General features: G+C 41.4%; 1 protein-coding gene across 1 annotated transcript; it reads right to left on the bottom strand.

The window, feature by feature from the left end:
• Nucleotides 1-839: 839 nt before the first annotated feature.
• Nucleotides 840-27,672, bottom strand: NELFA (negative elongation factor complex member A). Its single transcript, XM_005485717.4, has 12 exons — nucleotides 27,509-27,672; nucleotides 27,082-27,346; nucleotides 19,938-20,109; nucleotides 18,700-18,861; nucleotides 17,710-17,799; nucleotides 15,727-15,857; nucleotides 15,486-15,555; nucleotides 14,539-14,627; nucleotides 13,303-13,414; nucleotides 10,863-11,119; nucleotides 9,759-9,858; nucleotides 840-8,249 (listed from the first exon to the last, which is right to left on the bottom strand). The coding sequence occupies exons 1-12, from the start codon at nucleotides 27,517-27,519 to the stop codon at nucleotides 8,065-8,067; spliced, it is 1,644 nt and encodes a 547-aa protein (XP_005485774.2). The 5' UTR covers nucleotides 27,520-27,672; the 3' UTR covers nucleotides 840-8,064.

The raw sequence follows: 27,672 nt of genomic DNA, 5'->3' as shown, positions 1-27,672 counted from the left end.
GCACTGTCCCAGCACAGGCAAGTGGAACAGAGCCATTTCATACAGCTGCACAAAGGGAAATTGGGATAAGGCCAGCCACACATAACACTGTAAGACAAACCTTTGTGCTTATCACAGAACCAGACCCTAGGAACAGTACATGAGCATGAAAACAGTCTCTAAACACCCACAACAAACCCTACACTAAAAACAACCAATCCCAAAACACACTCACCTTCTGCAGCACTAAATTGAGAGAAGCCACCACTGCCCCAGTTGAGATAAAGGCAGTGCTGAAGAACAGGGTCTATTCCACACTTCCACACCCCATCCCCAGAACCTGGGCATGGCAGATGTTCCTCACACCATCAGATCTCAGCACAGGCACACCCACACACCACAGACACAGCACCCAGGGCTCACCAGCTTCCTGTGAACCCACACACAGAGCCAAGAGCAGGTAGCGCAGTAAATCTACTCACAAATATCCTAAACCAGCAAAACCAGCACTTGCCAGCTTTGAACTGCTAACTCTGAAATGCACAAATGAAATACAGAAACAATGCCACAAATCTGAAAGATACACAATATCAGGCAATTTGGCTGTTTGGTCTCAGGCTGGTGGTACCACTGTCAGTACAATGAACAACTTGGTTATTAAGAGCATCAGTCCACTTCCTTAGAAAATCTAAATTTTTTATTATACATACTGTATTACACTGAAAATACGTACCCAAAGACAGCATATTTTGAATTTACATCTGTACAAAAAAAACCAAACAAAAACCAATAGAAAACATACGGGCTATGCTATAGATATGACATTTTACAAAATGACAGTTTTTGTTAAAGGCACCAGATTCCCAGAGGGCTCTGGCTTAACATTTTTTAGTCTCTTTTTTTTTTCCAGTCAGACCTTACTATGAAAATGTGATTCACTCTTAAACTGCATGATGCCAAAGTCTCAAGATGCTTTTATCTAGACAAGTGGTCTGCACTTTGACACAACTTAGTGAGAGAAGTGATCAATTCCACATGGAGATATCAAGCAACTACCAAAGGCTCCTCCCCACGGTATCCAGGATGCCATGGTATTGAACTGAAAGATAAATGGCAAAGCCAGCACTGAAAATCAGGTTAACCCACAAAATACCAGCCCAATACTAGAGTGTTAACTGTACTAAGCCTAGACTGGTTTGTATGGAGATAACTACAAAGCATTAGAGTAGCAAAAGAATGAACAGAAAGATGGAATCTGTGATCTCAGCATCCTTCTTGGGCTCCCTTTCTTCGTTACACTCATTTCACTCTTTCTGGTCCTCACAGCACACATGAGAGAAAATGGAGCCTTCAGAAACCTAGCACTTCACCATAGGGCAATTTGTTGAAGAGCCCTGGGTAAGATGAATGTGCTCTTTCTCCCCTAAGAAAAAGTCTGGACGGGACAGGGAAATCACAAGCCACTTTCATTGATTCTTTCTGCAGTATTTCATACTCAAATCAAAGAACCTAATTCATATCGTGTCTAGGCCTGCACAGACAGGAGCTTCTCCACAAGCAAGGGCCAGAGAGAATGGGACATCCCCCTTGATGAGGCGCAGCTCAAGCCCAAAGTTCTTAAGTTTGGGCTTGCTATTTCCTAAAACGTCATGCTTGGATAAAGGCATGAGGAAAGCAAAGCTTTAAGAAAACTCTGAATTACTTCTCTGGTCAACTCAATAAATCTGCAAGTCATTCTAGAGTAAAGAAATGCTTTTGTTTAACCTTCCAGCACACACCAAGCCTCACTGAATAGCTACACATTCAAGTGACTGAGTATTCAAGACAGAAAACATCAAGTTCCAAGGCCAGACTTTGTTCTGTATATAACAATTCCAATATATTGGAATTTCAATATTGAAGTTTCCCTTTCTAATTTGTCTGGCATTATTCCTGCTTCCAGAACACAGATTTGATGATTTAATTCGCTGAACCAAAGAACTCCATGTAGTTTTACTTCTCACTGTATCACTTTAACAATGTTGCAGAAACTTCCCCTTCTTTAGGCATTTAAACACTTAATTGATTCACAGATCAAGTTGAAGTAATCCTCTGGTATTGAGAGTCATAGAGCGACTAAAAAAATTAATTTTGCAGTGTTAAACTGTCTCATAATAATGAGTTTATGGAATTAAAAATATACTATAGTTCTACTTAAAATTTCCATTTACTGCCTATGACTGACTTTAGACAAACAGGCCTGGAGACCAACTGCATTATGCAGCAATTACAAACAGCAGCATGGTTAAGCTTCCTACATACTACTGCACTCAAATGACTCCACTGCATTCTAGAAGGGCTTCTTGAAGAGCAGAGGGACAGCTGTCTCCTCCCAAAGCACAGCTCTGAAATGCAGGCCTCTGTGGCCCCAGAAAGTGTACTGAGGGACCACCATTAATCTCAAGCAAGCCAAAAGAGCCACCACACAGCAGCTCCTAACCACGACTGAACTGCACAAGTTTTGCATCCACAGTTTACAATGACAGTACATGCCCCTCAATCCAGCCAATTTTCTAAATGCTCATTCTTAACAACTGTATGTGATACTTGCAGCTCATCCAGCAAGCAGGAACAGTTAAGACAGAAGTATCATACACATGTACAGAAAACTGGTCATCACAAGGAAACTTCAAAATCTGAATGCAGACAACAAAAGGAATGTCACTTTTCTTTAAACCTTTCTTCTAAAAGATTAATACTTTCATATCCTATCATTAGCCTTCACTGTGCAACACTCTAAAACCAAATAAGTTATAACCATAATACATTCTACTAAACTCCTAAAAACTAAAACTCACTACTCACCCTCACTTGTCAAGCTGTTTAAAAAGACAAGTTGGAACCAAAATTGCAATCTACGTTGTTTCTGAAATGGGCAATTCTGGGGAGGACAGCCCCATGTGACAGTTATATGTGAGTAACTTTCACACTAAATCATGCACAACACTCTGTAACAGCAGCAGCTACCATCAAACACCCCCCTGCCTGTTACAGGAGCTAGAACATTCTGTGTATTTGCTTAAATAAAGTTAAGAAATCTACACTTTTGGTCACATCTTAAAACACTGTAGAATACAGGGCATTTTTAAAAAATATTATTTATACTTGCCCTGTCCTGGTGGGCAGTTTGATTGAGAAACAAAGATTAAAATGCAATAAAAATTCCCCAATTAAAAAAATTCTAATCAAACATCTAAATGGTTTTATTAGTATACAAGTGTACTATGGGATTTGGTCTGCTTTTTTTTCAGAAAAAAGGAACAAAAACAAAAAAGCCCCATTTAGTCCTAAAAGTTCCACTTCAACATGAATCTTTAAGTCAGCCCAAGGTACCTCCTCAACACATCACCACTCTGCTACTCATCTTTGTATTTCTTCCTCCTAAGCAGCATTCCCAACCAAGCACAGCTCCACACACAAGTACTGGCAGAAACCAGACGCTGAATTCAAGACTCCTGCAAATGGTGAAGCTGTGTCCCAAGAAGGAATCCTGACTAATGCACATAAATCCTCTCAGTAAATGCCAGCTTTTCTTGCAGCATTAAAGCCAGATTACACCAGTGGTATGAACACAGTTATAAAGATAAAAATGTGCTTCTTCTAGCAGGGGACACGTACAAGGCACATTTATATGCCAGTATAATTGTGGTCACATTAGCAATTATACTGATAAAACTACATTGGTAAGAACCACAGCTACAGTCATTAAAAACTTTTTGGGTCAGGGTTTGGCAATCAAGCAGCTTTTGACTACTCAACCAAACATTAATAATGCCTCGAGACAACAAAACTACTTCTACTCAGATGTGTCTCCAACATTTCTAGGGCCATTTTTAAATTAAGCTCTAGTTGATTTTGAGATGTAGTTGTTTCCCTTCCTCCAGGTAAGTTATGCTGTGCTAAGGGCTTGTTATGTAAGAGCCATGATCAGCTTCTACCCCAAGACTGCTATAGCAAGAAACTATCACTTCCAGGCAGCAACAAGCCACAGTTACTTTTATCCTTTTGATGGGTTTTCTCTTCAGAAAGTTATGATACTCAATTTTTATCTATCTCAAATAATGCCAAATAAAGATTAACTCAAGTTGGGCGTGTACATTGACAATACAGAGAGTTAACAAGATGTAGGACATGGGGTAATTAAAGTGGTTAAGGCTGATGCTCCCCAGAGGCCCCATGGGAAAGGCACAGCTGCAGGCTGCAGGGGTGGGAGTCAGCTGAGGGGGGAGGAGAGAGACACTGAGTGACAGCTGGGAGTGAGATTGTGATTGGCTGAAGGAACATGCAGTGAGATTGTGATTGGCTGGAGGAACGGCGGACAGCGTAAGAGCAGGAAGCTGATTGGATGACCGGACACGCGGACAGCAGCACAGCAGCTGAGCCATCCAATGGGTGCCTTCATTCTGTTAAGTTCTGTTAGGCCTCAGTTTGGTTTCAGTTATGTCAGGTTTCTGTTTGGTTGAGATTAAAGGTATAAAAAAGGGCCAATTTCTACAATAAAACAATCTCCTTTGGATGCATAAGGGGGTCTGTGTCATTTGTTCCCACTGCTGGCTGGCCCAAACAGGGACCTATAAAGGTCCCACTAGATCAAGGAACTGGCCAGGCAGGATGCAGGAAGCGTTTGGGAAGGAACTCTGGAATTTAAAGTGTGTGCACCTCACTGGGAGGGTGAGGAGACCAGTGGGAGAAAGTATGGGAGGTGGAATATCCTTGAAACAAAGCAGGAGCTTGGGCCAGGTCAGGCAGCTCCTACATCAACAATCTATTAATATGGCTGATGTGAAACTAAGCACCCTGCTGGACTGGGTGTCTAATCAAGTTACAGATTTTCCCTTTAGTGGGTGCCTTTAATCAGAAACCTGGCAAGCAATAGGGCAGAGACTTTTTGATATCACTAGGGATGGCTTGCAGGCACCTTGCTACATGGGAGGCAACCATGGCAGCCATTAAAGAAAGTCACGCAAATGTTGGCCATTACACGGCTTTGGAAGTTAATTCCCCCAAACCCATATATGACCCCAAGATGGACCCAAACCCTGCTGAATTCCCTTATCCTGAGACTAACCCAAGCCCCACAGAGCTGTCTTACCCCGATAAAATTCCCTGTGTTCTGGCCCCTTTGGTGCGCAACTCCCACATCACGAGCAGGTGGCAGACTCACTCCCGGCCCAAGATGGCAGAGCAGTAGTCCAGCATTGGCAGCAAAGCTGGGAAACCACCATGAAGGAGGGCGACTTGGAGGTCATTTCAGCCTGCTCAGCAATACATGCACTGAACCAACACCCAGCGTAACAAGAGCTAGACTGTAAAGTAAAGAACTAAGGGTGCTAGTAAAAGAAAGTGTCGTATTCTCCCATGGTGCCCTATCTACCTTGAGTCTATCAGTACTGCACACATCCTCACACTCCATGACTGGAAAAGCACAAGGAAGATGATTCTAACAGTGATGCAGTTTGTAGTCAGGCTAACTGATTACTGAGCTGTGTACAACCCAGGGGGAAGCGCTGCAGGATAGAAATGCACCAGTCGCCATTGGGCCGCTGACTGCAGAGGGTCCCTTTGCAATCTCTGCAGCGCAGGCAGCCTACCCCTGTGATGTGATATTATCACTCACCTAGCCCTGCAGGCCTTGCAGCGACTCCCAGGGATGGGTATCAACTCTAATATGTCTTTTGCTGAGATTTTACAAGGTCCAGCGAAGTTGTTTGCACAGTTCCTGGACAGACTGCATGCCACGCTCTCCTGGCAAGTCAACGATGATGAGACCAGAACACAGAATAACTCTGGCCTTATTCTGCTGCAGCAGCTTGCATTTACAAATGCGGACGACTGGAACAAAGCACTGCTCACTGCTGGTAACCTATGTACTTGTGATATAGCAGATATGGTTAGAGCATGCCAAAATGTGGGAATTACTGCTCATAATATTAACTGTCTGGCAGGGGCTTGAGCTGCGCACTTCCAGGTTTTGGACACACATCCAGGGAGTGCTGGCTGGGCGGGGTCAGGGTGGGCCTGGTGGTCACACTGACAGCACTCAGCTCGCTGCAGGTGGCCTATGGCCAGCCACAGGCACATCAGGGACTGCCATCTCATCAAGTATGGCAACATCATGAAGCGTGGCCCAGCAACACCAGCACAGTCAGCCCAGTGGCTGTCACCAGAACACTTGTCTCATAAATCCACCAGAAGTGGCAGTCAGGGCACAGGGCCACCAGCAGCAGAGGCAACCAGGGGGAGCAGACCACACTGTTCTGGGGCACGGGGCTGCCAGCAGTGAGCAGGTGGCTCCCCTGGCACAGGCACTGCCATGCCACCCTTACAGCAAGCCCCAGCGTTGTTGCTGCAAGCCACCAGGACCTTGTACCTCTGCCTTGCTTCCTCAGAGGAGCAAACCTGCCTGGAGGCTGCAGGCTTGGCTAAGACAAAGATGTTTCCTTTGATAGTTTTGAATTGGTTTGTTTGTGACAAAAAGGTAAATGGTACTTTCAAAGGAGCTGTATATATATGTACATAGTTATAGTTATTTACAAGTTATTTATGACAAAGCCAGCTGTTCTTGAGTTATTACTGAAGATTTCTTTTAAGGATATGATAGGAAAGCCTTTCCAATCTAGGTCACAGCTCTGGCCAAGCCATGGCCTCAACTGGCAAGGAAAAGTATGCTATCAAACCCAGATGTTTGCTATCAAACCCAGGTGACATCAAAAATAAGACCCACTAGCTTTGCAAAATCTAGACCCCTTTGAGGTAAACAGGAAAGCTTCATCCAGAAGAGACTTTCCAAGTCCTCATTGTGAAAAGAAGGCTCTTGGGAGATCCTGGGTGATAGCAAAGCATATAGGCAGATGTAAGCTTCACCTTGTTAATTTCATTCAAAACTGAATTATGTTTCTGTTAAGTGTTACTACTCACACCAGAGAAGCCTATGTTACAGTTTTTGAAAAGCTGTAAGTTATTATTGTGTCACTGTTACTAATGTCTTAGGAATTGCTTAGGTTTTTCCTAGTAAGTTTTCATTGCTTAATAAAAAAGAGCGGGGGGATGGGGGGGGGAGATGTAGGATATGGGGTAATGATTATTAAAGTGATTAAGGCTTATGCTCTCCAGAAGGCCCCATGGGAAAGGCACAGCTGCAGGCTGGAGGGGTGAGAGGCAGCTAGGAGCGAGGTGAGAGTCAGTTGAGTGACAGCTGGGAGTGAGATTGTGATTGGCTGGAGGAACGGTGGACAGCATAAGAGCAGGAAGCTGATTGGATGATAGGACACGTGGACTGCAGCACGGCAGCTGAGCCAGCCAATGGGTGCCTTCTTTCTGTTAAGTTCTGTTAGGTCTCAGGTTGGTTTCAGTTATGTCAGGTTGAGATTAAAGGTTTAAAATAATGTGATTTCTACAATAAAGCGATCTCCTTCAGATGCATAAGGGGGTCCAGGTCATTTTGTTCCCACTGCTAAAACAAAGCTGCTCAATCTCATCCTATGACCCAAGCATAAATAAGCTAAACATACAGTGGGTACCTTTAGACACTGACATCTACCATCTGCAATAGTTATACTGCAGCTGAAATACAAAATTATCAAGTACCAACCTGTAGTGCTTCATACATCCATTCTTATGACAGAACTCATGTTGCCAAGGAAAATGTTTTTATAATAAAGATCTGTGCCCTCAGTTAACAGTAAACCGTGAGTGACTGCGCAGTAGTCTTCTCTTCTGGTACTTAGCAGTAAGCTGCTCCCATCTGTAACCTTTCAGCTGTGATCTCCTTTTTCAGCATCCTGAACAAAAACACACCAACAATGTCCCCCCCCTCCCCCAAGATCATCTTTCCCTCTCCTAAGATTAATAAAAAAAGAAATTAAGTGAGTTTGACACCATCAAACACATCTGTGTTCACTGAGCTCAGTTTGGTTGAAGAGCACAGCTTCTGCTCTGGAGGGTAATAAGAAATGTACACCTGAATGCCATTTTGTACAGATGACATACTCTATGCGCTGGCTGACTCTAAACTTGATTTGGTCCAGTCTGCTGCTGCTGCATCTCTTAGGAAACATTAGTTATAGGTTTGTACTTCTTGAATCTGGTCCATTCACCAGTAGCATAGTTCATTTCAAAGACTGTGTCAACCAACATAGTGGTGCTGCCCGTGCCATCTGCCTTTGGTAAATCTTCTGTATGTTCACTAAGTTTAATTTGGATGATGTCACCTTGTTCTTGGCAAGGATTCTCTGCAGAAACAAGGAGAGAAACACGTTATAAATTTCAACAGTACATTAGTATATACAACAGTATATTAGACAAGACAGGTGGTTATTATGCTTAAAAAAAATCCCCACAAAACACAATCAACAACTCTCAAACCCAAAGGTGAGCAAACCAGACAAAGATTTTCCTCCTCCATACTCCTGAGACCAAGTTTTAAAAATAACAAAACCAGACCCCAAAAGACAAAGCTCAAGGCTAACATAATTGCAAGAACAATAAAAGAGGGAGTAAAGCCTGCCAGCGTCATTTCTCTCTACCTCAAGAGTCAGAAGAGAAGATTATAATTTAAATGGAATTGGTAAACGAACTACCAGAGTTACTTTAATTGGGAGATATTTTGTAGTTAAATGCCTCAAGAATTTTTAGCTGTTAAGGAAGCCCAAAAAGCTTCACTGAAACCATTTGTCCCAGACTCAGGTCCATGCCAGTAGAAGTTTTAAATGTTACACTTCAAGGTACTGGAATAATGCTCAAGAATATCAGTTGGTAGTTATTTATCCAACCTTCAGAAGGTGCTGGCATTATTACTAAAGGAATTCGTGTTAATATTTACTTTACTATATATGTATATGTGAATCTATATCACACACACTTCCAAAATAATATTTTACCTTACATTAGAAAAGGCTGTCTATGTAGATATTAAAGTACAGCCTCCTAGTGCAATTTGAAGTAGCATTGAAAACACCCATCATTAATGTAAGATGGACCAAACTCAAAGCTCAGGGCTCACCACAGTAACTCTGCTCTGGTCATTCTCACCAGCATATTGCGTTACTCCAAACGCATGAGCCACACTTAGGCTGCAGGACTCTGGTGGTAAGAGCCCACAAATACCAAATTAGAAACCAGAGCTAGTGCAGATGATGGAGTTCACTTAAGGACTCTTAAGCCCCTTCTCATCTTACATCCAGTAATCTTCTAGGTAAAACAGCTTTGGTCTATCAAGGCCAATACATAACAGGATCCAGCTATGAGACAGCTTATCTCCCTGTGATTCACAGCACCAGTTGTTATCTAAAGTCCCTGAGATAACAATTGCCAGTTTCTAAAGCAAGGAATAAGCAAAGAGGTTCTGTACTACCCAGCTGGTACATCAGCTGGCTACAGAAGAATTTACATTCATTGGTCCTCTAGGCAGAGCAGTTGCAACCAACCACTTTGTTCACAGCTTACCAGCTGCCTTGTTTCTCTTCAACCCTAAGCCCTGATTCTACAGCGAGTTCAGTTATATCATGGTCAGCAGCTTTTCTGACAGACCAGTTGACTTAGTGGAAATGGACCCTAAAGACCCATTTCCAGGTAGTTAGAACTATAATTCATCAAAGTATGTAGAGTCCAGTGTAAAGCAAAGAGTCCAGCACATACAGACAAAGCTAAAGCAAAGCACATTCATATGTACATTTAGAAATGCTGGGCTGTATTTCAGATTTGTGTATTCAGGACCAAGCCAAATTAATATCAATACATGCCTCTGGATCCTGCCATGAATCCAAGTATAAGAGCCTTTTCTGGCCTTGTAACTTTGTTTGCAGTCTTGAACATTTCCTGTGCAGCATACATTTGCTCTCTCTGTAACAAACACAATAAATGTCAATTCAGTTGAGAAAAACTCTGCCAACAGGGACCACTTTAATACCCACAGATGACCATAAAAGAACAACGCAAAGGTTTGTAGGACCTACAAAAAGTTAACAAAAAACATATCCTAACCTCAAGGTTTCGCCTCTGCAATACTTATACCTAACATGCACAGCAGTTCCATTGAACTCTGGACATTGAAAAAAGCACCTCACTTCAAAGAGTTACAGAAACATGTGAGAGGCTTAATATTTATGTTATCCATTTTGTGTCCTTTATGGCATTAGGGAAAAAAGAAAATAATCCAATGCTTTCTCTACAATCCAACAAACCTAGGCTTACGATAATTTCAGAGGATTTATTTTCCTTTAATAAATGCAGTAGAGTTACTGAAAAGAAGTCATCCAGCTTGCTAAAGGTAAGATCTTGCAAGCCAGGCTTACAGATATGGTTAGCAAAGTCTTCTGATCAGTTAAGCTTGAACTGGACTCCAAGCATGCACATAAAAGTTACCAAACCAGTTATATATGCACCAGGAATAGGAAGCTTCAAGATATATCCCCACTCTCAGGCTTTGAAAAATGTGTAATGGGGGGATGAGGTGGATCAGAAACAAAATCTTTTACCTTAAAATAATCTATTTATGTATTTTCTCCTAGTACAGCTATGTCAGGACAATTTTAAGCAATTTATATTATGTGCAATTGGCTGGGCAATTTCTGCTGGAAATACACCCTTCTCCCAAAATTCTTTATAATGAGCAATACATTATTTTGCATAACAAACAGCATACTGCAACATTAACATTGCACAGCTAAAAATGTTGTGAATAACATTAAGACAGCATGCTAAACCACAAAGTATTTTTGTAATCTTTGGTTATAAAAAAAGCAGCCTCAACCACTCCATAATCCAAAAGCCAAGAAATGCCAACATCTAAACAAGATCCAATCCACATCAAAACCATCAGTCAAAAAGAATCTGTTTTTACTTACTGTGAGAGAGAGGCTTTTCTTCGGTGGTGGCTGTTGCTGAGTTTGGGGGGCCACTTGTGGTGCCTGTGCCGCCGGGGAGATGGCAGGAGGTGTGGTGGGTGTTAGGGGTGAGGTAGGTGTAGCTGCAGGGGGATTAGAGTTGCTGTTGTACATGGGGGTTCTTTGTTTGAACTGCGCAGGAAGAGTTGTAGTAGCATTTGGAGCTGCAGGCTCTTCAGTCTGTCTGTTGGTCTGCAAGGCCTCTCGTGCAGAGCCAGCTGCAAAAACCAGTTAGGATAGTTAAAACATTATAACTCACAAATAGGGATTAGCACCACCAGTGGCCTTTAAAGAAAGCTAAAATCTCTAATGATTCCATTTTAGCACCACCATTCAATATGCCAACTAATATCCATATGAAAAAGTTAAGAGCTAATGCTCTTTCCACTCAATTATCTTTAGAAATCATTAGACAACAGAGTAACTAGCTGTTCCATATGGATATGCTATATTTAGCACCATATTTGATGTTTAATCAATATCCAATTTATTAAACTGAAACTGCAATACTTACTTTTCAGTTTGTATAGCTCTAACAACTGTACTCTGATCCTACCAGGATTGTTGCTGAACTCTATTACATAGAGCAAGTAAAAAATTATTTCATCAGTTTTTACCTAATGTAGCAGCAGCTTTCAAAGGAAGTACCATTAAGATAGTGAAAATACAAATATACTTTAACAGATGTCAGATTCAAATGCAGTTTTCACAAATTATTCGTTATTTAAACACTAACTCCTAGAAGTTAAAACCCCACAAGGCTTAACTGTTCTTTCTCAAAGCTGATCCATTCACCTGCAGTAAGGTAGTTATACTATTGCAGACCTGGCTGCAGTTGGAGGCAGCTCATGAAATCACAGCAGCTTGACCACACAAGTTACCATCTGTCCAGCCAGTGGTGATTACCCAGTGGACACTCTATCCACGTTCTTTTGCAGCTCTTGGACACAGGCTGGAGCCTTCACAAACCTCATGAGCTTTAAGGTGACCTGTTTACCCTGTGTTCACAGAAGACTACAGGCAGATACAGATCAGAGCTACATTGGTGCCCTTTAGAGCAGATTTTAGGAAAGGAGACATCTCTGCTTCTCCACTTTGGCACAGACACAGCTATGGTTTTAGCAATACTGGTATTCTTCAGTAGATGTGGAACAATTGAGAGTATAAACATTTGCAGTATGAGATATTCCTTATTCGTTTATAAGTTTCATTACTGGCTTTGTCTCTTGTCAAAATAACTGATATTCTCAAAGTCTTTATTTATTTTCATAATGTTTTAATTATGCAACCTCAGATTATATGAGACCAAATCTGAGGATCTTCTGTGTGCATCTTCAATCAACCAAACAGTTTTATGTTCCTGGCCCCTAAGAAAAGCTAAATACTCCATACTCCTAAAAGAAAGGATACAGAATAGAGAATTTTAAACTAGACTTTTCCTGCTGCTGAACACAATGCCAACACTCTGGAAAATAGTACTACAGCTGCTGACACACTGCTGTGTTCTTGGCTGCATTCCTTCTGGAGATGCCAGTTTTCTGCCAGAGAAAGATATGCATAGACCTTCAGAGAGATTCTGAACTGTTTTGAGGCCAAATGAAATGACTGGGTCTTGCATCTATGTCGTTTTCTCAAGTGCCCAAAATGCCACAACTCACATTTAAAAATAATATATTAAACTGAAATGTTGATTCTCTGTTAATGGACAGAGCTGGTAATGAATCCCAGCCATGCCCATCTTTTAGCATAAACTGATACATTCTTTTAAAGACTTCACACACAGCAGGGAAGGAAAAATAAAATCAAGCTGGTTAAAATAAAACTGTAGGAAAAAAGGACTTGTACAAACTATTTTTTGCTATTGGTAATTTTCTAGAATTGAAAATAACAGCACTTTTCAAAATATGCAGTAGGTCAGCTATCATCTTTGTTATACAAAGGTAGAGGAAAAATGGATGGCTTAATCCCAAACTGTGTGAAAGCTAATACACATTTGGCTCTAGAAATAAAACTGACTTCCGAAAGCAACTGTTTTGTATGTGCTAGCATGTGTGTGCATGAATACATACTTCAGACTTATACTGATTATTCTTTGGGGATAGCAAAAGCTGAATTTCCTATTACTGTAAGAAAAAAATCAGGAAATTGTTTCACTTACTTGGCTTAGCTAGCAGTCACTCTAAAACTTTAGAGCCAACAATTATTTTCTTTACTTAGGTTAAATTATATGTCTGGTTTCCCCAGACTCAAAGGCTGGAGTCTTGCAATGGATATTATATTGCTAAGGTGGAGTTTCATTCAAGTTGAGGGACAGTAGGTTTGTAAATAAAAGAGCAGGCAGACAGTAAAACAGTACAGAGTTGCATTCATCAGGTCCCAAGAGCAAAGAAGTGTCAGTTACCTGGCTGTGTTTCAGAGCTTGGGATATAGGAGGAAGACGGCACCACACTGGGGGTAGCAGGTAAATAACTCGTAGAAGGTAGTGCAGGCTCATTGTTCAACGAACCAAGTTTCTACAGAACAGAAAAGAAAACATTAAAGCCACACTGAAAGTATTCATGGGCTGTTTCTGCATTTTAAATGCAACTTCAACATTTGTTTTACTAAGATGTTCCTTTTGGGAACTTAACTGCAGCCTCCTCTTTTAGGAATCCTACCTAACAACCTGTTCAACACTGACTTTCTACTTCAAACACCAGAAATTTGTGCAGATGGCACTCTATGAAGAATTGCACTCTAGGACTAAGTGATCTGCCAGAGGAAACATGCTCTTCACCACCAGCAAGCAGAACCATGTTCATCCATGAGCATCTGCTAGGCTCTCACCCAGGAGAACACAAAGGCCTCTGGGACACAAGCAGAAGGCAGCAGTAACAGCACAGGCAAAAACGCCATTGCCACTGAAACAGGCAGCCAACATCAACATGACTGATGCCATCTACGATGGTGAGCCTACAGAAAAAGCCTTGTTTTGTACTTAATTATACATGACACTGCATACACAGCATAAAAACAGCAGTATGGTTGATGATTTCACTGCCTGATCCAGCCTTTGAACATAAGGGGGTGAGAGAGGAAAGATGTTTTGGGGGGAGTAAGTCTAACAGACGAATCATTTAAGGTAGGCCCACTATATGAAATATGGACATTCTGTAAAATGTGGAACTTGCTAAAACAAAGATTCTCTTAGCACTCTGCAGAAAGAGAGGCAATGAACTTCACTCCTGACTCTGGCCTACCACTATCTGCCTGTATGTTGGCCTTGGCTTGTCACACATGCCCAGCAGACAGTTTCTCACTCAAAAGCAAGGGCAGGACATAACATTCTTGCAGAACCTATATCCTGAGGACACAAAGGCTGGACCTGAAATAGGAGGAAAAAGGTCTACACATGACAGGTTCCTCCTCTCCCTGACTGAACAACTTCTGGCAACAGGTTTGCTTTTTCTTTGGGGAAAATGTAATGGAATTTTGAAAAAATTACACAGAAATTTTTACATAAAGAGACATGTTTCAACAAGTGAGCATAATGCCATTACAGTGTTTAAGGGGTTTATAACAGCATATGTCAAGAGTATTACTTTTCTTTTTTTTTTGACTGGTTGGTTTTTGTTTGATTGATTTTGCTTGGTTTTACCTGTGTAGATACAAGGCCAGCAGCATAATCTGGGGTAGCATTTTCTACTACTGTTTCTTCTTTGGCTTGCTTTTCCACAACTTCTGTATCTATTGCATAAAAATACAAGTGAGTCCAAACATTCTTTCAGAAATATTGAATACACTTTTTAAACAAAGATCTAAAAATGCATTTCTCAAAGTATGCTAAAACGTGCTTGAAAAAGTATATGCTGAAATAGATACAGTAATCTCCAAACATTGTTTTATTTTATAATGAACCCAGTAATGAACTGAACAACACTGTACAGGATACAGGAACCGAGTAATCTGATACTAGAAGGCATGAAAGCCCAAGCAACATTTTAATTGCAATTATGGTTTTCTTCTGAGGTGGTATTGTTTTTTTGTAGCAAACACAAAAAAAGTGTTTTAGGAAAAATATGCTGCATAGTATATATTCTTGATATGGTTAAGTAGGGCACAACCCTGTCACTTGCCTTAAAAGCACTGTATCAGATATTGTTCACTTGTTAAGACCTCAGTCAAAATTTTGGAAAGTGCTATAAATTTTTTCAACATTACTTTCACCTAATTTACATGGCCATACAGCCAGTAGAACTGAGCAGATGAAAATAACTCAGAAAAGTGCCAGTACTGAAGCCACTCACACACCTACAGCCTGCCCAAAGCACAACTGATTTGCTCAATCCTTTCACATGATTGAGTTGTATTACCTAGGCCAAGGCAATGTGAGTAGGAGCACTGAAACAAATGAAAATCCACCCTTAAAACCTATTTTAGTCAGGGGTTTACCTCATTCACAAGTATTAGTTGGTATCACATCCTCTAATTTTTTAAGTTTAGCTCAGGCTAAGCTTTAGCAAATTAAGAACAAAATGGTACTACAAATCTTGATCCTATTTGCAGGTGCACTGACAGCCTTTGTAAGTAGAATGCTGTACTAACCTAATGTCTTTCTTCTTCTCTTTGCTTCACGACCAGCACCTACCATATCCAGCTCAGAGATATCTAGAAGCTAAAAAGAAAGACCACAGAGAACTTAATAATCATTGTTAAATGCATATAATTTATCTATAAATATCATCCTCAGGTTTTTTTTCCTTTAATATATTGATTCAAAGCAGCAGCAGAAATTCACTTTATGTGAGAGAAGAGACCTGAGCAGACAAACAAGGAGTGCACCTACCTTCACTCCTCTTTCTTTGCGCAAAGGTGTCCTTGAAGGAGGAATAGGAGTTCTGTTTCCAGAAGGACTAAAAACACTGGGAGCTGAAGTACTCCTGAATGGAGCTTGTTTTGGTATTCCTTTGAGTGGTGCTTAGGGAAGAGCAAAGAAAGCAACAACTGAAATATGTGTTTAACTGGTTATGATAAATGCTTTAATGAGTTCTTCAGTTCTTCCCCTTTTTAATACACACATTACCTGCCCTTTAAATGAAAATGTTTCTAATAAACATTAATATTATAATGTGGAATTAGCTATAACACTACATGTCCCTCAAAGGTCAGATTAGGTTTTACTTTTCAAAAAGGGAATAAGGGCCAATGTCTGACCAATGCTTACAACCCCATTCTACATGAAGTAATCAAACAGGTGCACTGCTAACAAAGTCTACTTTTCCTATACACACAGATGCTTTCCTTACTTGTAAAAAATAAACTCTGAACATGTAAAACAGTATAGGACATAAATCTTTTGAATGCAATTATTGCCAAAGCTGCTCTTTGATTTTCACAATCAAATTACTTGATAAAACTGTATTTAACCAAAAATCTTAGCCAAGCTCATGCAAGGCTATGGGCTTGTGATATATTGCAAAGGTAATGTACTGCCTCACACGGGTAAATCTAGAAAAAAAATGAAAATCTAGAGCTGCTGTTTGCACAAGGAGGAGGACCAATCTGGGTCTACAGTGCAAACAGAACACCGGCTATCTCAACACTCAGTAGCATCAGCTACACCTGTAAGCATCTGTTTCCTCACAACTCTGTGATGCTGCCCCTCTACCTCACACTTAATGCTAGCACTAAACACAGCAATCTTTTAACTTTTAAAAGATAAGGGATACATATACAGATCTATCAGGTCTTTGAGCTTCCTGACAATTTCATCATGCCCTGATGATAAACAGAGAACTTCAGTTTGAGCTTAGAGACTCTGTATCCCTCTAAATGTTCTACTGAAAATGTTTCAACCACAGGACAATACTCTGACCCATGTGAGTACCTTCCAGCAGAGCAAACCTCAGCAGGTCCCCAACTCCTGTTTCTGGAGGCCAACTGGCTCTAAAGGCCAGGTTCTAAGAACTGGCTTTAATAATTCAACAGCCAAGCACTAAGAGTCCTTTTCTATAATGGAAAAATTTTAGTTCGAATTACAAACTAGACCTTTTGCATTTCCTGCATGAACACAAGGCCAAACATCAGCCCTCAAAGCAACATCTTAAATAGCATCAACACAAAGTACTTAGTACTTCACAGTACTTCCAGCCACAACACCAAGAAATCAAAGGTTCCCATCTCAGCATCAGTGGTGGCCAGGAATGTTATACCTGCGCAGTGACTTAAAAGTATGTAAATAATTTTAAACCCTCTTCTCACACCTTATTTGAAAAATTCAAGCACTTCAGGAACTTCAGCAAACAGCTGAAATGCATTAATACAAAGCTGAAAGGATCATTCTACAGGTTTGCCACCTGGAATTCACTGCTCAGCCTTGGCTTCAGAGAATGCTGTCCCCTTTTCTTTCTCCAGACAGAATTATACAAGCACAAAATAGTTTCAATCTACTTCACAGCATTTCAAAGAGCACAGAGCAGACTACTCTGATCCACTCTTCTCCCTTTTGAAGCAACATGGCTTAGTCAGGAGTTATTCCTGGAGTGATGCAAATTAAATTCCTATCAAAGTCTATAGGCATGATCTAGCTGCATACACTTTAGAAGCATGGCAGATATACTTGCCATTTGAAAAACCCCACACACTGTTGTTCTTTCTGACAAGACATGTCAGAAATATTTAAGTATAAGGAGAGCGGGAGGCAGAAAGGGAGAAATTCATTGCCTCAAAAAAAATTTAAGCTTTTGTAAAAAACAGGTGGTAATTTTATTCTTCATCAAGGCTACTTTAGCAGGTTTTCTTTCTGAGAACTGATGAAAGTGAGCCATACTTGTTGTATCTATCTTCTTAACCAGTCCCCTGCCTTTGGCATGGAAAGGCACTCCTGCAGTCTTCTTGAGCTGCTGCGCAGTTTCTGTTGCTACAAGGAAAAATGGCTTTAGTTATTACAGAACTTGTGCTGGAAATACATAACACAATGCTTCTTACATAAAATGTTATTAACTTATAGATAAAGCGATAGGAATACCAACAAAGAATTGTATTTTAATTAAAATCCAGGTCATTTATGTGAAGTAAACACAGTATTTGGAGAAAATGCAAAATCAGTATGACTGCAATGGACAAGGTGGCCTAAGCTAAAAGAAATTACCAGAAAAGGCAATTTACTCAGTAAAAATTTAAATAATTTTTAAAAGTTATATGACAAATTATGAAAATTTACAGGTTTTGTATTTAACCAGACCAACTCAAGTTACATGCAAGAAAGCAGCAAGCTACTGCAACAGAACAGCAGCTGCAGTAAACTATTTTAAAATCACTTAGTTCAAGCAGCTACCAATACATACATGTACACATATGCTGCCTTTTGTTAAAGAGAAAACTCTCTTGGTTTTTACACCCTATACAGCCACACTGAGTCAAAGAAAGCATTAATTAGCAGCCCTTGCTCTCTGCTCCAAAAGCACATGGCAAAATAAAACTGTCCTCATTTTACTTTTGCTTCAGGAGCTTTAACCAAAGGTGTCCTCAGTCAGACTGTTACTATACCAGGAGAGGACCTATCTGTGCTTTATGAAGCTACAGCTCTTTGGATGCCCTGAAATGTGAACAGCATTTAAATCCATATAAGCATTTTAATGCAATCCTGGCTGGAATGATTTGCACCTGCTCTTCCACACATCAGTCCATCCTCATCCAGAAAAGCTCTTGTAATAGAACATTTTAATGTGTATCACAATTCTGGAGAATAAGACAGAAAATACTCAATATTAATTGACCTTTCACCGTTTAATTTGTACACAATCTTAATACTACTTACACTTCTGCAAGAGTTCAGCTCTGAGAGTGGCACTTTTAGGTTTCCTTTTCAGCTGGAAATGTTTCACTGGGGGAGTAAGGGGCCCAGCTAGTGTTGTCAAGGCATTTTTGTTTAAGTATTGGCATTCCAACGGCAACATAGCTGAAGTTTCACATTCACTTACTGCATAAAGAGTTAACACAGTACACAGGGGTATTAGCACCTCTTTGACAGCTAATGACAAAACATTTTACAACTAGACTGTACAGGTGGTTTTCAATTTCAGATTACCTGTATAAACACCAAGAGTAATTTAGTTCTAATTATTACACAATATATAACCAGTTATTAGAATGTTTGCTTTTCCCATTAGCTTAATAAAAGCTTCCATTTTAATTATACCTAGCCAAATTATAGGTATCTTAAATATGCTGCTATTGTCAAAAAATAGATAAATATTGAATTCTCAGATTCCTTAAAAATTACACATGAAAACCAAACTACTGAATAAAAATCCAAATCACAAGTGTGGATAGACAAATGATCATTTGTTTATAGAAAGAAAACAAAGTGCTTCCACCTCCAAGTCATTTAATTATTGTTTTGCTGCAATCTCCAGCCCCGAGATTGTGTCTGTCCATGGATGCTCGAGGGCTTTTTCCAGACCATGTGCTAAAATCAACGCACTGGAGTAGGAGTAGTTTTGCATCCATCGGTAGTTTTTGCTGCTGTTTGAAGCAGCTGCTGGGCAATCTGCAGCTGCTTGGCCATCAGCAGCACAACTCTTCCCAGATCAGCCTCCCTCCAGCACTGATCCCCCGCTGTCCAGACACTTGCAGAGAGGCAGCCCCTGCCCAGGTCAGTGGTGGAGCTCCCACACAAGACAGACTTGCTGTTGTCTTGGGGACCACAAATGTGAGTCAGAGCAACACAGAAAATATCTTTACTGCTAAGCTGCAGCACAGCCTGTGGTACTAAAGAATCCACACAACTTTTGTGCTGCCCTTCACACTCTGGGCAATAGCTGACATTAAATTCTGATGATATGTGAAAAGATAATTTAAGAAGCTACCATTTCTCAAATACCACAGCTCCCAGTCCAGTTACATTCCAGGTCATGAACTGTGGTAGTCCAGAGACAAGACAGTGCTTGTTCTTCTATCTCTACTTTAAGACAGCAAGGCTGCCTGTGAAATGACAGGTTGTTCCTAAAAAAGTGCACCACATTCCTGCAATTTTCACCAATAGAAAAGGCTTACCTTTCTCTCTAAGTTCTCCTAAAATATCTTGAACATTGGGATTCTGTTCTTCAAGATCAAGGTTAAGGGAGCCAGTATCTGGAAAGGATTTTAAAATATCAGCTACCATTAAGACCCAGGGGTCTGAATCCAAGGTAGCGAGCTGGATAATTTCAGTCAGTGCCCCTTTCATCTAACAAAAAAAGAAAAAGAAAATCAACCAATTGGAAACAGTTTTAAACAGGTTGTAGTTGGATTTATTTAAAAAAGACACAAACATGCACAATGTTTTACTACCGGGGAAGGGAAGAGGGAGATTGTTTCCACACAGTTACACATTAACTCTAGAACCAAGCAAAGAATGAACCAAGGTGATTTTTTAAACTGCTTTCCCTCAATCTAACCCAAGTTCTGTTTTGAGCTTTTGGCAGCTCAAAGCTTTGTTTAGCACTGCGCATTTTCAAAAGCAGCAGCCAAATTTTTACATTACTGTCTCCTTGTGTTTTACATTCCTACTCCCTGTGGACCCACACCTTCTATTCAGTGATGGGAATATGCAAATACAACACAAGTTATTTAGAACAGGCATCTAAATGAAGATGTGCCCCTTGCCAGCCTACAGCATAATTACATAGACAGATTGCATCTGCATCATAACTGTCTTCAAAATATTACTTTAGCTGAGGCAAAAATAACCTAATCAATACTGTAATGTTTGACAAAAATTACATATTATGGGAAGTAAACATAGCCCCCTTAACATGCCATGAGCAACAAGATTTTCCATCTACCCAAAGTTTCATAGTCAGGAAAAAGTTATTTTTCTATTTTGTAAAATGTAAATAAATAAATGAAGTAAATTTTAAGTTTCATTGTAATGGAATTTTTTTAATTACTGACCAACATATCTGTTGGAACTATGACATGGAAATCAAGGTGACTACAGTCGGGGTTTACTTCATCCACAAGTAAGTATAAAACCCCAAAGACTGAACTTTCTTTTTGTCCAAGTAAATTTTCATGTAAGTGTGACAGCACCAGCTTTAGTGAGCTAAGGTGTTTGAGATATTCTGTGTGTCTAACAAGCCACAAAACACAACAGTAAAATCACATAAAGCAGTTTATCATAATCTATCTGCATTGTATTAACACTGAAGAATGTACAAGCAAGTATAAGGAAATATATAGATTTTGATTTTTCACCACCCAATGTGGCACATATAGCTTAGTTACAGTCATCATGTCTCTGAACACAGGAAGACAAGCAAGAGACTCATCTTCACCTTCATGTTGCTTCTTTCCCTTATTTAAAGCACTCTTATATGAAAAGATTTAATAAAATGAACTTACTCTATGCATACAACTGTAGATAAAAGAAATAAATTTCTGCTCCCCATTCCTCTCCCATCCACTTTTAAAGCTCAGAGGCAAACAAACATTGACGTTTCTCAAGTCCTTTCATGTGCACAATGTTATTGCCCTCTCACTTTGGAAGGGTTTACAAGTCCACTCCAGAGCCAGTTTGTCCTTTACCCCCTGCATGTTTTATGTCTCACACACTGTGTGCCTGTGAAACAATCAGTCCATCTGACCCAAAATGAGCACCTCTGTAGCTTAAAGCTGGACCAGCTCCTCAGAGTGACTGACTGCAGCCACACAAACACCAGAACCACAAAGAGGGGAGCAGGAAGAACACACTACATGGGCCAGTTCCCATCTCAGCAGTGCCACTGATTGGCTTTGGATCAAGCACATAACCAGGAGCACACACTGTTTAATGTGCTGTCAAATTTAACCAACCTCACCCAGTGGAAAGAATCAATTTCTGAGGTTCCAGTCTTTGCTGGCTCTCTATTGCTCACTTATTCCTCAGTAAACATAACCCCACCAGAACCCCCACACACTTGTCCACCTCTCTATTCTAACCCTCAACTCCTTAACAAAAGTCACTTCTACAGTGGATGAGAATGACTGTGAACACTATCAGAGCAAAGTCTTTTGTTCTTTTATTTGTCCTAAAGGAACCAAGGTACTGATTTACAGAAAACACCTAAAACATCCCAGAAGTGCTGATGAATTCATAGCTTTCACAAGCTTTTCTGTGGACACCACTAATGCAGGTAAGTGTACAGAATGTCATTTCCTCCATCAAAGCAAAGTCAGAGGAAAAATGTCTCTTGCATCCCACAATTTACTCTTCATATCTGCTTCACAAAACTCCTATTTGTACCAAAATTCACAGAGCTACACGCCCATACTATGAACATTCCTGTAGAACTCTGGTGTGGGCATGTTGCACCCCCTCTGCTCACAGGGTTAAAGTTCAGGCAGCCTATTTATGCCCAAACCCACAGCTTAACAAGCTTTTGGTTCCTTCAAGAAAGGAGCCCAGAAACAATTTGCTTGCCTATCACAAGGCCTCATGACAGAAAGAACATGGTGAAATAACAGACACTATCACACACAGGGAAGCACTAACAAGTGCTGTGAGCTAACCAGAGACCTTGCCTGAATATGGCTTTGCATTTAACAAGCCTGGATTCGAGCTTTGACTCAGGTTTGCCTTCAAATGGCAATTTAAATACATGTTCCCACCTCACTGTTCAACTGGCAGCTGAAAAGAAACATTTCATTTATGGTTTGAGAATGCATGAAATGCAACTCATCAGGGAATGCTACATGCACTTTTCCTGTTACTTTACAGGGCAGAGCCATAATCCCTAATTCTTAATTGTCTATGATTGCAACACTGGGTCATTAAGACTCCCATCAGCATCTTGTTAAGCATGAATGTCAAGATCTGATGTAACATGTCCCAGTGTCTTTCTCATCTAAAACTTAAGGATCTTAAGTATTTTTATCAGCTTGCTGGCACACAAGAAAAAGCACAGGCCACGACTAGAAACATCCAGCAAGCAGGGATCAGGCAGGATGGGAAGTGTCTGGGAACACAGGCAGATTAATAATGGCTGTGCAGGAAGGACAAACAGGACTGTGGGAAGGTATTTAAAAGGAAGTGTTACAAGTAACACACAATGTGACAGCTCCAAGATGACTACTTGCAAATATTTCAAATATTTATTTGCTTTGTATTCTGCCTAAATTAACGTGTATAACCACACATTTAGACAAATGTATCAACAGCTGGCTAATAAACCAAATGAAGCTTTCACCTTTCTGAGGCTATAGAAAAGATGGTATTTAAGAGGGGGCCTGCATTCATTATAGAATATTTTCATTAAACTAAAAGCATTGGATTGAAAACACAGTATTAATATTTACACAATACAGACCCAGGATGGGTCAATACCACTATTGGATGTGGTTTGCATTTTAATCATGAAAAAGAGCTCAAGTGGCCAAGAGAACTATTGGATTAAAATATCCCATTTTACATCACAGAATAATAATGAACTCTAAGTGCAGGCCAGAAAGGTGCACAGCAGCCTGTGTGCTCCCAACAGAGAGGGAAATGCAAGTGTCACGTCCCCTCTTACTCCTTTGCATCCACACTCCCCAGTCCCCACTTCCCTGCACAGATGGCTCCTGGTGCACATAAGCCAGTGCAAGGAAAAAGTTTTGATTTCTACTGTAATAAACTGGCACATCCCTGCTGGGATAGGGATCCTCCTCTCAAGACAATTCAGAGAGCACAGAAGCACAGTCCTTGTTCCAGACTTGGTTCTAACATCACAGTCTAACCCTGAACAAATAAATTAAACACTGGCATAAAAAGAAAGCTTGCACTTGCCATTGTGAATCAGGTTAACAAGAATATAATATGCAAAATAAACAAATATAACAGTTCTGCCAAATTCACAACTGAAATTCTGGTCAGCACTATACTGAGCTTTAGGCATCATTTCAAACAAGTGCAATTATCTAGAAAAAAATTAGCAGCTGAAAAGCCATAAGATTGAAGAGTTTGCAAGTTCTTCCCAGAGAATTACAGTGGGAAAGGAATTTTTGATAACTGCCTACAAAACACAATTTAAAATGAAAATGAAAGCCAATTATTCTTATTAGTCAGCAGGAACAAACATGCAATAATGTGGTTCACAGCATGATAAAAAATTAGTTTTATTACCTGTCCCACAAGAGTATTATGAGGACTAAGTCACTTACATCTATACAGTATCTGGAGTGTTGAATGAAAACATTATGAAAATTGAAAGATATTACATATGAGGATAAAATCACTTAAGTCAAGGACTGAGCTTTCAAGAGGGCTCACTGAAGATTCACTTGTCTAGACTGAAGCTTTCACAGAGATTTAGAAAGGACCAAGAGCAATTAAATCCCTTCTAAACAAAATACTAGCAGTTTCCTTGATTCCCACATTGCTTTTTACTCAAATGTCGGCTCCCAAATGGTTTCTATGTTATTCTAAGCTTTCATGAAAATGCTACTACACAGAAAAAAGAAAAAAATTATTTTGAAGAGAAAATAACTCCCTTGAATCTGTTATCTAGAGAGGGGAATATCTTTTAACATGTAACATATCCTGTAACTGCTATTAAGATTCCCAAAGCTGCACAAAGCTGATGCAATACATTTTCCAATACAATTAAGCTTCCAGATGCCAGCTCAGTGCTTCTCGCACAGGATCGATGCAGACTGGCACATGGCATGGGAGAGACAGATGACTTTCCAAAGAGAGTCATCCAGCACTCTCATGGTTCAGTTCAACCATTTTCTGACATGGGGGTGATTTCCAAGTGAGGAATTCACTCCCAGGCAGCTGCAGCTACCCTGTCCTGGCAGGAAGGCACCGCCTGCAGCACTCCCCAGCACACAGGCAAGGCTGCTGCAGAGATGGGCACAGCACAGCCACTCTGGACACAGACACGTTTATCTATTTTCTGGGTATTGTGTGCAAGGTATTCCACTCCAATTAAAACGCTGGAATTTTTGATACTAAGTTAGGTGACAAATCTGCACAAATAAAACTGTCTTAGTAAACTAACCACAAATGATGAGCATCTGATATGACAACAGTCCTTTCTGTCAGCAGTTTGGTTACATCAGCTATTTTTGCCATCTATAAAAGGAAGCCTGTAATAATAACATTAGGCCTACCAGCAATGTTAAGGGCTTCTGCCTCAGGGTTTTTTCTATTTTTAACCTTTTTTAAGGCCCTTCTCCCAGTTTAAGGAAAAAATCACATGTTCCTGAAACAATTAAAGACGCTAAGGGTAGATCTCAATCAAGAGATCTCAATCATCAGTTTGCAATAAAAGATTAAGCTTATGATTGAATTCATGAACTCTACCAAACTGAAAAATCCCACAGTATTTTGTTACAGCAGGAACAAGAGCTTCACATTTAGAACACAACTGATCACTGTCAGTACACAGTAAAAGGCACACTGACTACCTTTTCTCTACACTTTATCTCCACAGCTAACACAAGCACAGATCCAGGAAAGCTGCGGGCAGCTCTTCCTCAGGTTTGGTTTAAAATGTTCACCCAGTTCAGTTTGTTTGAATGCTGCTCCCTCAAAGAGCTGCCATGAGTGCCATTAATGAAGGTCCTTAAGCTCTTTGAAGCTCTTTTCATTCTAAAAACACCACTGATTTTTCTAAACACTGCAATACTAATTTCTGCCAGGCTACTTAGGTCACAGGAATTTTGCAAACTCACAAGTTCACACCAGCTCCCATCCCCCTTTCTGGCCTAGATTATTTTGTTTGTCCAGAACACGACCCCATTTATCATACACAAGGATGACAGCTTGTTCACTGGACAAGCACTAAACATGAATATCATGTTTTAAAAATCAGCATAAACACGCTGAACTAGAATTTTTTTTAAAGTGACACCAGTGTAATGCAGTGATGAATCATACAGATGCATATGGCAAGACAAACATTAAATGGTATATGGCAAGACTTACACTAAATTATTTCTTAAAGGTGATGCTTGCCCATTTTCAGCCTAGAAGTGCACAAAAGCTGAGCACACAACAATCCCAGTTACATACCACACCCTGCCTCGTATATATGTATATTTAGCTTAAGAAGCAGCTGTCTTAGCCAAGAAAGACTGGTGAAAGCACAGCTACTCTACATAGGAAGGTAAAAACTAACTCCACACCACTTCCATGATGGTTACCAGGAAATACTACTTCACATGATGGAAGCAGGAGAGGAATTCCTTCAGTCTGGCTGAAGAAACCCAATATTTCCAGACATTCTCCAGCCATTGCCCCAAACATCTGTAGCTGCCTACTAGCAAAAATAAACTGGGTGCAGATGAGGCATGGTCCAGGGCCAAGTGAAAAAGCCTGCAGAGCCAGCTCAGACTCGAGCCAGCCAGTTTATTAGCTGGGGTAGGACAACAGAGGAAAGCACCAGCTGCTCCCAGAAAGGTAAAGAGAGGGAAACAAAAATCATGGCAATTTTCCCCAGTCAAGACCTCACTGCAGGAGGGTGGGGAAAAGCACTGCTCAGTGCAGACCCCAGATCTTCCTCTGCCATAGTTTCAGCACTTGCTGCTGTCCTCCCTAAAGCCGAGATGCTCGACTTGTGACACCTACACAGCCGCCAGTACTGTGGAAGGAGCGGAGGAAGCTGAAACACACACACGGACCGCTCCTGAACGATCCTGCCTCTCCCCTAGCCATGGCACAACCACTGCCTCAGAAAAGCCCTCTTCGCTAAAAGGCACCCAAAACACAGCGCTACAATGAGTCCCTGTGGGCCACACAACGGGTTTAGTGTCCAAACTGCTTTCAAAAGCCTAGTGCCAAGCAGGGAATCCCCGAAGAGCAGGAAGAGGAGGAGCAGCTGCAAAGCTCCCACTCCACTCACTCCCTTATCGCGGGGAATCTCGGTGCTTTTCCTCACACCGAGGACCGAGCCGGGAGACCTTCTCCACTTATTGCTGCCCGTCCAAGGAAGGCTGCGAGGGAGAGGCGGGGAAGGCTGTGGGGAGCAGCCCTACCACACGCCCCTGCCCTGAGGAGCTGCGGCCGCTCGGCTTCGCCCCGCGGGCAGCCCGGAGTCTGTCCCCCCTCCCCGCAGCCCCCGTGTGGAAAAAAAAGGGCGGGCGGGGGAGGTGGTGCTGGCACTGCCCCCCTTTCTCCCCTCAGGCCATCTCCGACCTCTCCCCCTCACACACACACACGCTCCCCGCTTCGCTGCGTCTCCCACCCGGCTCTCACCTCATCCACCGCCCGGCGGGGCAGGTGCAGCATCCCCAGGAGCAGCTTGAGCTTGACGGCCGAGGAAAGGCCGTGGAAACAGAGTCGGATGTTGTCGATGACCGAGGCCGTGAGCAGCGAGGCGATGCTCGGCGGCGCCCACAGCTCGTCCGTGGAGCCCAGTTTGTTGTGCAGCCACAGGCCGGTGTCGCTCTCCCGCATCGACGCCATCTTGGGAGCGGGGCAAAAAAAGAGGGGATTCTCGACGGGCATTTTATGAAGGCACCTAAAGGGAGGAAGGGAGGGGGTGAGGACCCCTGCGGGTCGCTGTCTTGTTCGTAAGCCAAAATGGCGGCGCCCAATGAGATTGCGCTTGGGAAGGCGGAGGCTATGCCGTAACCTAAAATGGCGGCGCCCAGGAGGGGAAATGCAATAAGGCGCTTCTCACCTCTCGGCCATGTGCAAAATGGCGCCCGCCACAGCTTTTCGTCCGTACTGCAAGATGGCGCCGCTTCACTGTAGAGCAGCTCCTCTGTCAGTCCCAACTCATTGTCCCTCACAGTCCGCCCTGACTCCTCCAGGGCAGAAATGGGAAGAGAGCCGCGAGCGGGC

Source organism: Zonotrichia albicollis, chromosome 5 (assembly GCF_047830755.1).
Source record: "Zonotrichia albicollis isolate bZonAlb1 chromosome 5, bZonAlb1.hap1, whole genome shotgun sequence".
Taxonomy (NCBI): domain Eukaryota; kingdom Metazoa; phylum Chordata; class Aves; order Passeriformes; family Passerellidae; genus Zonotrichia; species Zonotrichia albicollis.
The sequence above is the reverse complement of the archived record's forward strand: the minus strand, read 5'-3'. Positions and strand labels throughout refer to the sequence as shown.

Excerpts from the sequence above, each read along its gene's own strand:
- NELFA (XM_005485717.4), bottom strand. Across the intron at positions 11,120-13,302 it reads AAGCTCTGAAACACAGCCAG|CTGGCTCTGCACGAGAGGCC; the intron begins GTAACTGACACT and ends TGGTTTTTGCAG. Across the intron at positions 8,250-9,758 it reads ATTCATGGCAGGATCCAGAG|AGAATCCTTGCCAAGAACAA; the intron begins GCATGTATTGAT and ends TTGTTTCTGCAG.